The sequence below is a fragment of the Peromyscus leucopus genome, chromosome 15, assembly GCF_004664715.2.
Source record: "Peromyscus leucopus breed LL Stock chromosome 15, UCI_PerLeu_2.1, whole genome shotgun sequence".
Lineage (NCBI taxonomy): Eukaryota > Metazoa > Chordata > Mammalia > Rodentia > Cricetidae > Peromyscus > Peromyscus leucopus.
Genome location: NC_051076.1, coordinates 1,915,968 through 1,931,467, shown reverse-complemented (window position 1 = coordinate 1,931,467; position 15,500 = coordinate 1,915,968). Strand labels below are relative to the sequence as shown.

The 15,500-nt window shown below is 42.2% G+C and overlaps 1 protein-coding gene across 1 annotated transcript in view; it reads right to left on the bottom strand.

Moving 5' to 3' along the window:
• Positions 1 to 2,007: 2,007 nt before the first annotated feature.
• Rhobtb3 (Rho related BTB domain containing 3) overlaps positions 2,008 to 15,500 on the bottom strand; it is a 52,829-nt gene continuing 39,336 nt past the window's right edge. Inside the window, 3 exon segments of the mRNA XM_028894023.2 lie at positions 2,008 to 4,941; positions 8,115 to 8,211; positions 12,946 to 13,112. Coding sequence (XP_028749856.1) covers positions 4,826 to 4,941; positions 8,115 to 8,211; positions 12,946 to 13,112 — 380 coding nt within the window. The 3' untranslated portion in view covers positions 2,008 to 4,825.

Below are 15,500 nucleotides of genomic sequence, written 5' to 3'. Positions count from 1 at the left end.
ATAGACTGTGGCTTAGGTTAATGATGAAGAAAAACAATTGAGTCCCAGTTAGCCCAGCTAGCTTACATTCATTTAACTGTAATGTTGGGAGATGTGTTTCACAGGTTTCAGAGTGCATTACAGCTGAAACAAAGCTTTGAAAATAATAGACTAAGATGTTTTTGTCAAAGAGCTTGAAGTGAAATACCCAAGAAGATAATCTAAAGTCTTAGAAAGGTACATAGTTGAATGTGGAACTCTTTAAGGTCAGGTAACAAGAACGAAGCAGCCCAATTATTACTAGCTGACACACTTTTCTAGCTAGGATTGGTTGATGACCAAAGATGATGATTAATTTCTTGTACCCATTTTTGCCCTCAATCTCCTGATATAAAAAAGTATTGATGAGTAGGTACACACCCCAAAGATTTAAAGTAGAGCTAACTAATTCTTTTTCATATATTCAAAATTTAGGTTTGTGATTCCTTATAAGATTACCATTCAGGGTAAGTAATAAAGTGATTGGCCCTTCTTTGTAACTGCACAGCTGCAGCCAGCCAGGAGAAGACCTGACTGAGAAGAATATCCTGCTTGCCCACTTGGTCAACCTATAACAGGTTGCTTGGGTGTGAATGGATGTGGGTTCTTAAGATAATTTATTTTTCACCTGTAATATGTAAAATGTTTAGTCATGCAAGGAAGACGAAAAACATGTTTTTATCAGTATTCATTGCAATCATTCACTTGAAAAATGGAATGTAACCACATTGCAATTCCTGCATTGCCTGAAAGAATTTGTTGTGGTATGTAAGCTGTAGAGGAAAAGTATACAGTAGAAAGAGCACAGAAAGAATATGGAAGAACAAAGGATAATAAAGAAGGAAACCATCAAGAGAGTGTGTGAGTGTCTTTTTTCCAACCCCCTCAGATAAAAAAGTTTGTACCACTGTTGTGGATTTCCCTTTGAGCCCTGAGCTACCTGGAGGCTAGTCCTCCAGGAGGTGATATGGGAGAGTCACAGAAGGCAAAAGTAAATGCTGTTTAAATTGAGTTGTCTTGGATATGACAAGATTTTGCATTAGGGAACCTAACCCAAGGGACAGAAAGAGTATATAGTATGAAGAATACAGATAATCGGAATGAACAGGACAAGATATCAAGATGGGACACATTTTGCTTGAGAGGAGTATTCAGGCAGAGAAGGCAGGCCTGGCTTACCAAAGCCCTTGCTGGGAATGTGTGTACCTAGTTCTTCTATGGGCCATAGGAGACCTTGCAGGAAGCAGTGTTCCTAGATCAGGTTTCTGTTAGGAGTATAACTTCACAGGTGCCAGGGAGCCCTTGGTGACTGAGCAGGCTTTACAGGCAGTTCTTCTGCAGAGGGGCTTCAGCACACGGCACACAACAAGCCCCCGTGCTTGGCTGCTGTTCTTTCCTCTATCTGGGTTCCTCAGACCTAGGAAGCTGCAAATTCTTATTCCTTTACTACACAGGTCTCCATATCATAAACTCTTGGCCCAGCCAACACTCCAATCTGCAGGTTTTGTGTTAAATCATTATGAAAAGGCTTTTCTGGATAGAGGTAGTTACCTTGCTATGAGTTTATTTTATCCTTTAAGCAGAAGTGAAAGTTGGTGCGATCTTCTTATATCATTTCACATCTACGAGTCATCTATAACACTAGCCATGCTCAGGATTTTATACACAATGGGAATTGTTTATAAAACGTAATTGTGCGGGGCTGGAGAGATTGCTCAGAGGTTAAGAGCACTGGCTGTTCTTCCAGAGGTCCTGAGTTCAATTCCCAGCAACCACATGGTGGCTCACAACCATCTGTAATGAGATCTGGCTCCCTCTTCTGGCCTGAAGGGATATACGAAAGCAGAACACTGTATACATAATTTAATTAAAAAAATATACATAAATTAATTAAAAAACAAAAGCATAATTGTGCTTGAGAAATTAAATATTCCCAAAATCACTTTAGCAATTTAATACTCAGAGTGGAAATAACTACAGAAAACTTCATTAAATTTGTTTTTTTAAAAATGGTTTATTTGTTATAAAACATTAAATACTAAAGCTAAAAACATATAAATTCAGGTCAGGCTATATTAAAATACATACATACCCTTTGAAAAATCTGATTAAAAGTTGAATTAAACAGATGCTTTAAATAAAATAAAGTAATTTTTGAAGACATTTTAAACCTAATTGGCTAGATCAGTGTAGTGTCATCTGTAAAATTACAGTTGAAATGTTTGGCCATCTTGGAATTCAAATTCATCTGATTCCTCAGTCTTCTAGTATGCAGTATGAAGCCCCAGCACGGCTTGTACAGGGGTGGGCTTCAGTCACAATGCCAGTGCTGTCTATTAGAAATCTAGACCCCTGCAGTAGGACAGGGAGGAAGTAGCCAGCAGCACACAAAGAATGCACATAGGATGCAAACCTGGCCCTGAACGAGGCTCTTAGTTCTACCACTACACATTGTCCTCTCTCACTAAAATGCTTGGTAAATATGTGGAAGCAGAAATTGTGCAACAAAGCATATACCCATCTAGAAATAATCCTTTGATTGGAAAACAACACTCAAAACCAGCACTAATTTAGCCACGATCATTTTAAGTATTTGAAATTTCTCATCACTTCCAATTGAGTGAATTCAATAGTCCTGAGGGATCTGTATTCAAATGTGCTTAAGAACTCATTTATATTCTGAAACATGGCTGCCCCAGTCACTCTCACAGGTTAGTGAAAAACTTCCAGAATAAACACTCGAGACCACCCATTTCCAAAGTCAACTCCCACTCATGAGAAACACCCCAGAGGAACTAGTTGTGATCTATTTAAAAGTTAAAATAGTATTTCCAAGAAAATGCTTTGTTTTTCAACTCCTATTTTTCAATATCCTAAAATTTTAGAATTTTAAATGCTGTGATTAGCACAGACGATGAGCATATGCTTTCAAGTATCAAAAGGCTACCACTGGATCTAAAATCGCAAAGGAACTGGTAGGTATCTACACTAGTCTGTTCTTTACAGTGCTAAGCCACCAAATGAGATATGCCAATAGCTGTGCAACTCAAGTCATTAAAACACAAAAACCAAAATGCATTCCAGTCATCTTCATTGGCACAGCACAATTAAATGAGCTTTCTTCGGATTCTGGCCACAGGAATTATTCCCTTTACTCTGACAGTAGTGGTGTGCATAAAGGGCTTTCTGTATGCAACCCTAACACGACAGGGTAAGACAGTTGAATCAGACTTTTGAAAAGCTGGGGAATATGCATATTAAATCACTGGAAATTAGAAAAATATATCCCAGTACTAAATTACAGATGCCATGGTGTTAGCACTAATAGTAATCCATTTTTCCATGCCCAAGCTTTTGTGCATCTTACAGAATCATTTCTGCAAACATGTAATATGAGAGAACTAACTTGGCCATCTGAGTGACACTGTCTCTACATCTAGGTCTTTGATTTGCATCCTTTCTTTTACCTTCCTAGGTGGCTTTGCCAATTCATTTTCATTCATTTTTTCATAATTAATTTCAGTCCTTGCAAAGTACTCAATTCAAGCCACTGCCATCCTAATCTTAACAGATACAGTTAAAAGAAAGAATTCTTAAGCTTTTGTAACGAAGTTTCTATTAGGCATCTTTTCCTGTGATTATCTTTATAACTGTGTATTATAGTCAGGCTACTCACTCACTCTTATCAATTTCCTGGCTTCACATATTGATCAAGAAAGTATCTGCTCTTCTGGGATAGAGTCAGAAGTGAGCTAGTGCCCCAAAGCCAACCAAAAACATTTCTTTCTGCCAGGAGTGGTCACTGTGGAGGCTCTAGGCAGTACAAGTTTCCCCAAAGGTGGGAACCTCCACTCTGCTCTCCTGGTATCAGAGACTCTTCTGCTTTTCACTCTTTGGAGTGAGGTTTGAATAAGAGAAAAGCATTTTCAGCCAGGTATGGTGGCGCACACCTTTAATCCCAGCACTCTGGAGGCAGAGGCAGGCAGATTTCTGTAGGTTTGAGGCCAGCCTAGTCTGCAAAGCGAGTTCCAGGACAGCCAAGGCTGTTACACAGAGAAACCCTGTCTGGAAAAAAAAAATAGCATTTTCCTCATAGGAAATACACATAATTTCAGGGAGCCAGTGCAAAGTGAAAACATGGGGCCCTTCTTCAAACATTTTTAGGAATTTAACAACTGCACTTGCAGAGCACTAAGCCACCTTTCTAAGGTGGGAGCATGGAGAATCCAGAGGGTTACACTGAAGTAATAACCAGCCCTGATTAGGTTTGTGGCTGACTGACAGGCAGATGTGGTTAGATGGTCCAGATGGGGCAGCTGTTTTTCATTGTATTCATTTAAACACTCTCAGAACTGGAGCCAACTGTTATGTGGCAAATTTCTATTCCTACAACTTCATGCCACACTGGTTGGCACTCCCCAGAATTCCACAGTCACTCGTGGCTTGTAAATGGCCCTTCTTTTAGCAGAGCAATCAGTCAGACATGATGAAATTTTTGTATTTATCCTAGATGATTTTTTACAAATTAAACATCTCTTAGCTAGGACAGGTCTTAGTGTTGTTAAAGTGATGGGACAGCCTACAGGAGAAGCCCCTGTCCAACAGTTCTATATTCTAGGTGAAGCACTCAAGTCTGCAGACTATGCTCCCTTTTAAGACCACCACAGTTCTTCAAAGACAGCTAATAAGCTACATGGTGATTTTTTTTTTTAAATACCATACTGATTTAGTTATAAGAATTTTACTGGAACCCAGAGTTACCCATTCTTCATAATAATAAAAAAGTGTATGTATACAAAAGCTCAGGTCACATGACTAAACAGCGACATTTCCGGGAGTGGATATACTTCCTGTACTCCGCCAGCTGCTTCAAGTACATGTTTGATGGCCATCTGTGCTTTTCAACGAAACTTCGTTCTTCCACTAAAATGTTAAGGGGAAACAAGTTAACTGCATATACTTTATTTTTTTGTCAAGATGAAATACAAATGATCGGTTGCTGTTACAGAGGAGCTCAGTCTGTTATATCCCGCATCCTTCCCACAGCCTTCAAGAATCACTTAGAATCTGGGCAAAAGAAGCCATCAGGATTTTTACCAGAATACAATTTGTGATGACATGCACTGTCCCACCAAGTAGTATTTGACTGCTTTCCTTTTCTACTTCAATAAAACTTTTGTTTTTACTGGAGATAAGAAATTCATTTTTTCCTTATGGATAACCTGATCTTTCAAACTCTATAAAGTATTCCTAACTATACTTCCTATCCATTCACAGTCAACTAGCTAATCTACTCATCCCGATGTTATTACCTATGCTCCAAAGTCTGCCATACTGTAAGTTCTTGGTCTTCAGGCTTGCTCTTCTAGCCTCCCTGTACACTGTGCACTCTGGATCCACTTTCATAGAAACCTGTGTTCCAGTCCAGGCTCTCACCCCAAGCTAGCTACACCCAGAGTCTACAAATCGGTGACTCTTTGGGTTTGGATTTTCTGCTTCCCATTTTCTGTACAGGTTGTCTCCACTGATTGGAGGGAGGCCTACCAAAGCTCTTTAGTCAACATTTACTAATTCCACTGTTGAGGCCCCAGGCTCCATCCTGCCTCTGACACACCTAGTACTTTAAACATTGAAGGGTTTGGGGATCCTCCCATTCCGTATGCTTTTGCATTTCATTCTACTTAGTTTGATTTCATCACCTGCTGTTTAACTTCACGGGCATGAGGGTTAACAAGGTCCTAGTTACAGGATCTAAATGACAGCAGAAAAGCCACCTGCTCAGGGAAGCCGGTTCTCTCTGCTTCATAAGGAAGCTAAGATGACTTTTTAAAGACAACTCCAAACTGCATGTGGTGGATACGACTTTAATCCCAGCACTTGGGGGGCAGAGGCCGGGAGGTTAGGAGTTCAAACCTTGGCTAGAAAGCAAAATATAAGCCAACCCAAGACGCACATACCCCATTTTTAAGAAGAGAAAAATAAAAACGAACACTAAGAAAAAGAGTGCTGTCAAGAGAGCCAATTGGTAGGATTCTAGTGACAATCGGGTGTCTAAAGCTGACAAAGACCAGTTCCACAAGGAAGCTGTAAAGGACATGACAGGAATTTCCCAACCCCAAGCAGATGGGAAGGGGCTGGGTATAAAATCACCACTGAAAGGAGAGAAGACTCCAGCCCTTTGGAGAGGACATGTCCCCTTTGGTGGGCAGCACATGTCCCCTGTACTGGTAGCCACTGCCTAGCTCCAGGCTTTCCCAGGAGAAAAATAGACTCAGGGTATCCAAATCTTTCAGATTTTCTCCTGGAGATTTTAAATGGAAGTACTATACAAAAACACAATTTTAAATGGTGGTTGAAAAAAAAATCAACCCTGGTAGACCTGACTGGAGTCAGAGGTTGCCAGTTCATAACCACTGATTTAGTGTATTTCATAATGCTCTGTTACCCAGAGGACTTCTTCCTCTGCTAAGGAGAACCATACCACAGGTGCCAAAGATATGAACTCTCAGTTCCCACCCAAGGGCAAGACTGATCCCTGCCACAGACAGCACTTGTGTCTTATACGGCTTCTCAGAGGGCACCCTGCTCCTCTGATTTGCCACTGGGCATTGCACATTTTATAGGCAATTGTATAAGTAAGGGCTAATAATACTAATAACAGAAATTACACAGTCTTTCTCCCAAGGCTGTAATTATTTATACTCCAGGTAGCTCATACATCCACATGAGTGGAAAGAAAATAATCTTATTCTTTTACAATTGTGGTGACCTAAGGTGACAGTCACAGTAACTCTAGAGTCAAAATGCAGCTCAATTAATGTCTTAAGGGACAGCCTAATGCTCTTTGTACCTGGAGCAAGCAGAGCACATCTTCTCTTTATGAAATAAGCTCAGTTGTTTGTTTGTTTTTTCTTGCAAAATGCAGGGTGAATGATACCTGCAGTTGGCTTTGGTTTGATTATATTATACTACTGTCTTAACAGCTGAGTGCCATGCTAGGGGACAGGCTGACAATAGGCACATTGTTCCTGGCTGAATCTGTCAAAAGCCAACTGTAAGAATCCTGGATTCCATGTTTCCATGTCAATATGTGGAGCAGAATGAGGCCAAGAGGCCAAGAGCGTCTTTATGTCTTGTACATTAGCACTAAGACACGGCACAGATAAGACAGAGAGGAGCCCAAGAGCTGTAGATTCAGCCTTTTGATTTTCTGTTCTCAGGTTCAACCACCCTGCACTTACCCCTTCCCCCCTACTCTCTCTGTGCCACCCAAAAGCCCCTCAGACATCTCGGAGGAGATCTCCCTGTCCTTGGCTAGGCATTCCTCCAGGTCCTTGTCCATTACTCATTTCCCTCCGCACCAACGCTGCTTGTCTGACCGCTCCCTCTGACAAACACTCTACCTTTGCTTCCTTTCCTACTAGGCAGTTATAGGAATCTCTACCTGTTCACTATGGAGTTAAGACTGGTCTTGAACCAGGATCCTATTGCCTCTACTTCCAAGAGCAGGGATTAAAAGCTTGCATTACCATGCCTGGCTGACTCATTTTAATCCTTATCTTTTACCTTAAAAATTATAGTCTAATTACTTCCAACTGGCAAGATACATAAATATTTGGTCAATAAAAAACTGTTATTCAAAAGTTCCTATGTAGATATGTACATACAGATTCTCTAAGTATTAAAGGTGACATATTGTAAATAATAAACTATTTATATTTCTATGAAAAGAAAAAAATTAAACACGTTGTTTAAATTTTCTTCCCGATTGATTTAAGTAGCTAAAACTAAAGTCTCATTTATTATAGCCAAGTGGCACCTGAGGACACTCACCCTAACTCTCCTACCATAAAAAACCAATTAAAAATGAATGGGCACTATAAAATAATCATTAGAAGCTTCTTGTGTAACAGGTCAAACTGGTCATGCGACACAGGTGACTGTATGTGAGAGAGTCCTCGATTACACAGCAGAATTGAAAGGACGTGTCTAACATCACATTTGTGTTTTTATGTTAGAGCAGCAGCTGTTTCTTAGTAATTACATCTCAAACCTCAAACAAAGGCTTCTTTCCAAAACAGAAATCAGCAGTCTACCTGAAAGGTCCTGAAATTCGGGCTTTTGGCTGAATATGAGGTAGTTAGCGGCGATGAAATGAAGCAGCCACGTTGAAAGGCAGTCAGAGTGGTGGAACTGCAAGGAAATGGAAGGAGACAAGTTATACACCTGTCCTGACCAGACTGCGGCCACGGTCCGGGAGAGATCGGAGTCCACACCCAGGGGTACACGCCTGCAAAGTGCTGCCATGTTTGGTAACTGTGGCCACAAGAGGAGACTGGAGCACTATTAACAAATACTGATAAGGTTAGCTCGCCCAGCAAAACAGCCAAGTCACCAGAAACCAGACAGTGTGCCAGAGCAGCCGGGCTGTGCCTGTAACCAATGAACACTGAGGTTCTTAATGCTCCAGTGTAAACTTTTCATACAAGGTCTAGTCATCAGGAACCACATTCACATCTCAGTCAGAACTGAGCATTTGCTCTTAGGATCATTGCTACACGGAGCTGGATTTTCTGTATCATTCTTCTCCTTCTGCGTTCTGAGAGCTGCTAAGTGAGGGAGACTAAGAGCAATCTGGCTGGTAAGATAATCAACCCACACATGCACTGCTCTAGGCAACCATCAATCTGCGTTATAGTGATTTGATGATGGGTGACTTTGGTAGAGTTCTCTGTTATTGTCCTTGCAGTAGATGCTTAGACTTACTATATTACGTGGACAGTTTAGTGGCACTAAGTACACTTGTATGGCTGTGCAGACAGTACCATTATCCATTCCAGACAACTCCATCATCCAAAATAAAACTTACATTTGTTTAATACAAATAACTCCCTTTAACTCCTGAGGGCCTTGGCTGTACTGTTTTACTTTCTGTCACTAGAAATCTGACTACAGTAGGTACTCGATGTAAGAGGAAATCACACAATACGTCCTTCTTTATTATACTTCATTTCACATAGTTTCTTCCAAAGGTCATCCATGTTGTCAGCTATATAAAAAGTCAGGGGATGAGTAAGCATCTGTAGCTATGCTAATGGAAGCCACCAGACAACTGACCAGAGTGGACTACCCGGAACAGGAAGGCCAGGGCGTAGCCTCAGGGACATGGCTTGGAAAAGGAGGGGAAAAGCTGGCTATGAAAACATGTTTCAAAAGTAGGACCTTAGTTATTGTATATATTATATAACACATATTAAAATATCTTGGCAAGAAATGGAAGGTACCTCATTGTAAAATTAGGGTTTTGGCTGGCATGGTGACCTACGCCATGAACCCCGGAACTCAGGAAGCAAAGGCAGGAAGGTGTCTCTGAGTTCAAGGACAGCCTGGTCTACAAAGGAATTTCCAGTCCAAGCAAGAATATAGTGAGACTCTGTCTCAAAAAACAAATCAACAACAAAAAAAAGTAAAGAGCTTGGGAAATAGATGTGCTATCCTCTGGTAAAGGGTTTCAACGAAAAAAGGTCAAGGATATAAGACAAAGGCTTTAAAAAGGATAAAGGCATAAAAAAATATAAACCAAATGCTGAACTAGAGCTATTAAATATGGGGAAAGTACTCAGGAGCTCGCAAAAAAGCTCAGGAACAAAGTTCCTACTCTAATGTAGCTAAGTATTACCATATACATTATACATAAGGATATACATTTAATTGAATGTGAGAGTACGTACACTTCCGTGGGTTAGACAGGGCTTCTGAGAGAGCTGAGATGAAGAACCCTCCCCTGAGCCCGAAGAAGCCAGGCTGAGAAAAGCAACATTTCTGGTACAGTAGTGACAGAGGGATGAGGAACACTTTAACGAAGAAACAGGATCCATGGTAGAGAACAGAGCAAGGGGAGGGAGGAGAGAGCAGCAGCGAGGGACCCTGCAACTGCTCACCTGGAGAGAAGACACAGGGGTGTGGCACAGAGGAGAGCGACGACGGGAAATTCAGATTCGGAGAGCTACTGGGGAGCTTAACTCAGCGGGAGACAGAGAACGGGGCAGGACACCCCTAATTCTGACCAAACAGGCAACCTCAAACCTTCTGTTTTCTGTTGCTGTACTAAACACCTTTGACAACCAAATTATAAACAGAGAAGGTTTGTTTGGCTCGAAGCCCTAGAAGTTTCCATCCACGACTGGTGAGCCGCTTTCCTTCGGCCCTGCAGTGGCAGAACAAGGCAAGCATTCCAGGCAGGGCAAATTGTCTGCTTCATGCCTGGGAAGAAAATGAAGAGAGAAGGAAGGGGTTTCCCACAATCCCCTTCAAGGGCAGTCTTAATGACATGAAGAGCAGAGGCATGTGTGTGATTCCCAGCACCCACATGGCCACTTAGAAGCCTCTGTACCTCTGGTACTAGGGCACCTGCAACCATCTTTGAGCACCATGCATACATGTGGCATACAGATACACAGACAGATAAAACAGCAATACACATAAAATCAATGTTTTTTTAATTTGAAAAGAAGCAAAAAAGCTTAGAGTAGATAAGTTAGACTATTTAAATTGAGAAGGGAACTAAGGAGTCAGAAGTTAGTACTGGGGGACACAAATCCAAAGAATTTGCTGATAGAGACGCAAGCCGGTGCGCAGCTGTGGGAGGTGCCTTAAACCGGTAAGAAGTGACCCATGGGATGCACTCCCAGCTGCTCACACCCGGACCATAGCATAAAGCCTTGCTGGCAGAGTATGAAAAGAGTCCACCAACACCAAGCAGAGCTTGCCTAGCAGCAGGAAGCCCTGGGCTCCATCTGCAGCACTGAACAACCAGCAGTGGACATGCTCAGAATCCCACTACTCCAGAGGGAGAGGCAGGAGGATTAGGCGTTCAAGATCATCCTTTGCTACAAAGTAAGTTTGGGGCTGGTCTGGGATAAGTGAGACCTTGTTTCCAAATAAATGAAGTAAAATAAAAATAAAGGAATTCAGGATGTAAACATGCTAACAAGAGGGAAACTTGTTCAAGGTCAATATAAGTATATCAGAGAAAGATAAGGGTTACTTGATTTTTAAAATTTGTTTTTAATCTATAGTGTTAAATACATCTGACTGTAAGACTTGATTATGACAGATATGAAGTACAAAATGGAAAGTTAAAAATGCTCACATGCTTTGGATAAATTTCCTTCTCTACCCAGAAATATTTACAACGATTAATGAATTTGCTTCAGCCTGGAGCAAGCTTTCAGCTGTCAGGAGTTCTGTCTCTTGCTCCAGCACGTGGCTCCAGGTCGGCTTGGATGAAGACGAAGCCACCAAGCTTTTGTCAGCTCTGCATGTCAAACGTGACAGGGAAAGGTCCGTGCTGGGAGCCAGACGTGATTTTCAGATTTCCCATTCTAGAGTGATAGACCAGGGTCCTGAGGGGGTGACTCAGAAGGCTCAGTTTAGGGCACATTCAGTAAGATCTGTGATGTGCTAAGGCCACTTGGAGTTTCGGCAGTGGGGGAAATGGACGATAACACAGGAGGAGGATCGATGAGAGCCATCTTCTCCCGTGAGTGAGAGGCTGGGAAGGACTGTATGCTGGGCTTTTGACTAGAATTGTTTTTCTTTTTCATTCATTTTACATACTGACCACAGTTTCCTCCCTCTTCTCCTCCTGTCCCCCCACCCAACTCCCATCTACCCCCCTCTCCACCCATTCCTCCTCCATCTCCACTCAGAAAGGGACAGGCCTCCCATGGGCTTGAACATAGCATGGCACATCAAGTTGAGGCAGGACCAAGCTCCTCCCCCTGCATTCAGGCTGGGCAAGGTAATCCAGCATGGGGAACAGGTTCCCAGAAGCCAGCTAAGTGCCAGGGACAGGTCCTGATCTCACTGCTAGGAGCCTTACAAACAGACCAAACCTCACAACTGTCACACACATGCAGAGGGCCTAGGTCAGTCCCATGCAGGCTCCCTAACAGCTCAGGTCAGCTGTCTCTGTGGGTTCCCCCTTGACTAGAATCTTATCTTGAAGTCTGAGGGACAGATTTCAACACACAATACTAGTTTATTTATAGACTTGGTCCTGTCCTCTTCCATATTCTAGGGACTTTAAAAATTAATTTTTATATATGTGTACACACACATATGTACATATACATGAGTGTTTTATCTGCATGTATAACTTATTTGTGCCTATGGATGAGTGTGAGTCATCCTGGGTGCTGGGTACCGATCTGGATCCTCTGAAGAACAGCGAGCTCTCTTCACTACTGAGGCATCTCTCCAGCCCCCATATTCTCTGGTCTTTCTAACCACAGCTTCTCACAACTGACTTGTGCAAACTACACGTGTTTTCTAGAATTTGTAGCAGTGCAATTCTTAACAGAGAGGTCCTGGGCACAGAAGGAGCCAGGAGCCAATGCAGCGACTCCCACTTTTACACTTTCAATTTTACCAGATTCCCAGACATGCCAGCCAACTTCACCAATGTTACCACTGAGACTCGAAAATATGCTCCGGAAATGAATGAACAAAGGAAGTAAATAGTTCCAGTAACTATGTCTTTTGGTATATACAGCACAGTCCTTCCATTTTCCTTTCAGTAATGTAAGAAATAATTCTTTGGGGAAGAAAATTCTATTTCCTGTAATGCTAATGTTCACAGTACAGCCACACGCAAGTAACTGGGATTAGGACCATTATTGAAAACTTACATAGGCATAATTTCTAACCCAATGAATGCTTCAAAATTACTTTACCATAAAAACTGGTGCAAAGAAACTATAGCCTCCTTTAGCCAAACTTTAAAATGGATACTAGTCTTGACATAGATGCTAAAACACAGGAAACAAAGTACTCTATGTATATTTTCAATCAAAAGAGGCCCCTCCACCTACCCTCACCCTCACCCCTACCCCTACCCCAAATCCCACACACAGGACCAACCACCTTGGCCTTTTTGAGCAGGTCCACAATGTCAAGGTTCATGGAGGCCAGCTCCCTGCTGGGCATGCTCTGCAACTGTGTGATGATGAAGAGTTCACAGATATGCTGCAGTCTGGAGACTTGGTACATCTCAGCACAGATCAGGAGACACATGGCCTGGAAAATGCCAGCTGGTGAGGAGGGAAGTGAGAGAAGATGGTTGATTAGACCACTGCTTTCAGGAACGAAGAGAAAACACACACAGCATGGGCTGGGTGTAGCTGGCATACTTCACTTCCAGCACTTGGGAGGCTGAGGCAGGTGCTGAAGTAAGTCTGGCCTACACAGCCAGCGAGTTCCAGTCTAGCAACAGCAGCAGCAGCAACAACAAAACCCCCCAATCAACACACACACACACACACACACACACACACACACACACACACATCTCTAAAACATGCGGACAGTTATCCTTCAGTGTGGACTAGAATTCCCAGGAAGAGTCCCATCAGCACATTCCTAGCTTGTACTACATTTTGTAAATAATCCATTTAAGCCTTCATACTCCAAAGAGAATCCCTCTCCAGCTCTCTAGAGAAGGATTCCAAAAACTGCCCTTAACTATTACATTTTTCTTTCTTTTTTTTGAGACAGGATCTTATTGTGTAACTCTGGCTGGGCTGGAACTCACTGTGTAGACCAGGCTTGCCTTGAGCTCCAAGAAATCTGCCTGCCTCTGCCTCCCAAGTGCGCGTATTAAAGGCTAATTTTTTATTAGCTACATTAAATCTTATTGTTTCCTCTTTCTCCATCCCTATCCCCACTCCAGGGTCTCACGAATCACAGGCTAGCCTTCAGCTCCTTATGTAGTTAAGACTGACCTTCAACTTCTGATCTTCCTGCCTCTACCCTTGAGTGCTGAAATCACAGGTGTGTACAATCATGTCCAATACACTGTGCTGTGGATCAAATCCAGGACTTTGAGCATGCGAGGCAAGCACACTACCATCTGAGCCACATCTACACTTCTAACTCTTCTTTCTTTGCTTTAGTCCCCAGGCTGATTGTGTTGTTTTCACTATGGCAAAATAAACATAAAACCTAGAACTTTAAGTGTGTGTGTGTGTGTGTGTGTGTGTGCATGCATATGGCATCTGTGTGTGCATGCATATGGTATCTGTGTGTATATGCATATGGCATCTGTGTGTGTGCATGCATATGGTATCTATGTGTATGCATATGGTATGTGCATGTATATGGTATCTGTGTGTGTATATGAATATATAGGTATCTGTGTGTGAATGCATATATAGGTATCTGTGCATGTATGTATATGTTATCTGAGTGGGCATGCATATGGCATCTGCGTGTGTGCATGCATATGGCATCTGTGTGTGTGCATGCATATGGCATCTGTGTGTGTGCACGCACATGATATCTATTTGTACGCATGTGTGGAGGCCCAGAGTTGATGCTGGATGTCTTCCTCCATTGCTTGTCACTTTACATATTGAGACAGGGTCTCTAACAGTTTAGTCTGGCTAGCAGCTTGCTCTAGGGTTTGCTATGGGGATTCCCCCTCTCTCCCTTCCTCGATGCTGAGATTGGGGGCTGCTATGCCTACCCGGCTTTTGTTCTGGAGGTGTTACACACAGTTCTCACACTTGTGCAGCAAGTGACTGCCCACGTTGCCTCTCCTCCATCTGGAAATTGCACAGTTAAGTTTGGTAGGTTCAGGGTTGTGCATATGGCTTAGCTGCAGGGCGCTTGCCCTGCTGTAACTGTCAACTGGACAAAATCTAGAATCATGTGGGAAGAGTCCAGTCAGGGTTGTCTAGATCAGGTCGGCCTGGGAGCAAGTCTGTGAGAGGCTTGATGGCCTTCATTGAGGTGGGAAGACTTGCCCACTGTGGGCAACACCACTCCCTAGACTTGGGTCCCGGACTGTACTGGAGTAGGAAAGTGAGCTGAGTAGAAGGGATGAATACACTTATTTCTCTCTGCTCTTGACCATGGATATGATACAATCAGCTGCCCAATCTCCTGCCGCCCTAACTTTCCTGAAAAATGGACTTCAGCCTGGAACTGTCAACCTGGAACTCTTAACAAAAATAAATGCTTTCCCCCATAGATTACTTCTGTCAGTGTATTTTATCACAGCAACAGAAATGGAGCAAGAACAGCAAATTTATAACTTTTATTATGAATAAATCTTTTACTGAAACATTGAAAAATGAAACTAGATTTAAAAAAATTGAGTGTACTGCTATCTAATGCAATCACTAAAACAATAATGCTAATATATAAACATATAACTTACATATTAATTTGTTTATTTATTTGTTTGTTTGTTTAGGTTTTTCAAGATGGGGTCTTTCTATGTAGCCCCAGCTGTCCTGAACTCACTATGTAGATCAGGCTGGCCTCAAACTCAGAAATTCATCTGTCTCTGCCTCCGGAGTTCTGGGATTAAAGGTGTGTTCCACCATGCCTGGTGCACTTTTAAAAAAATTAGTGGTCAAATTTGTTATTAATTATCCACATTTCCCAGTATTGAGAAAATAATATTTATTTCCATT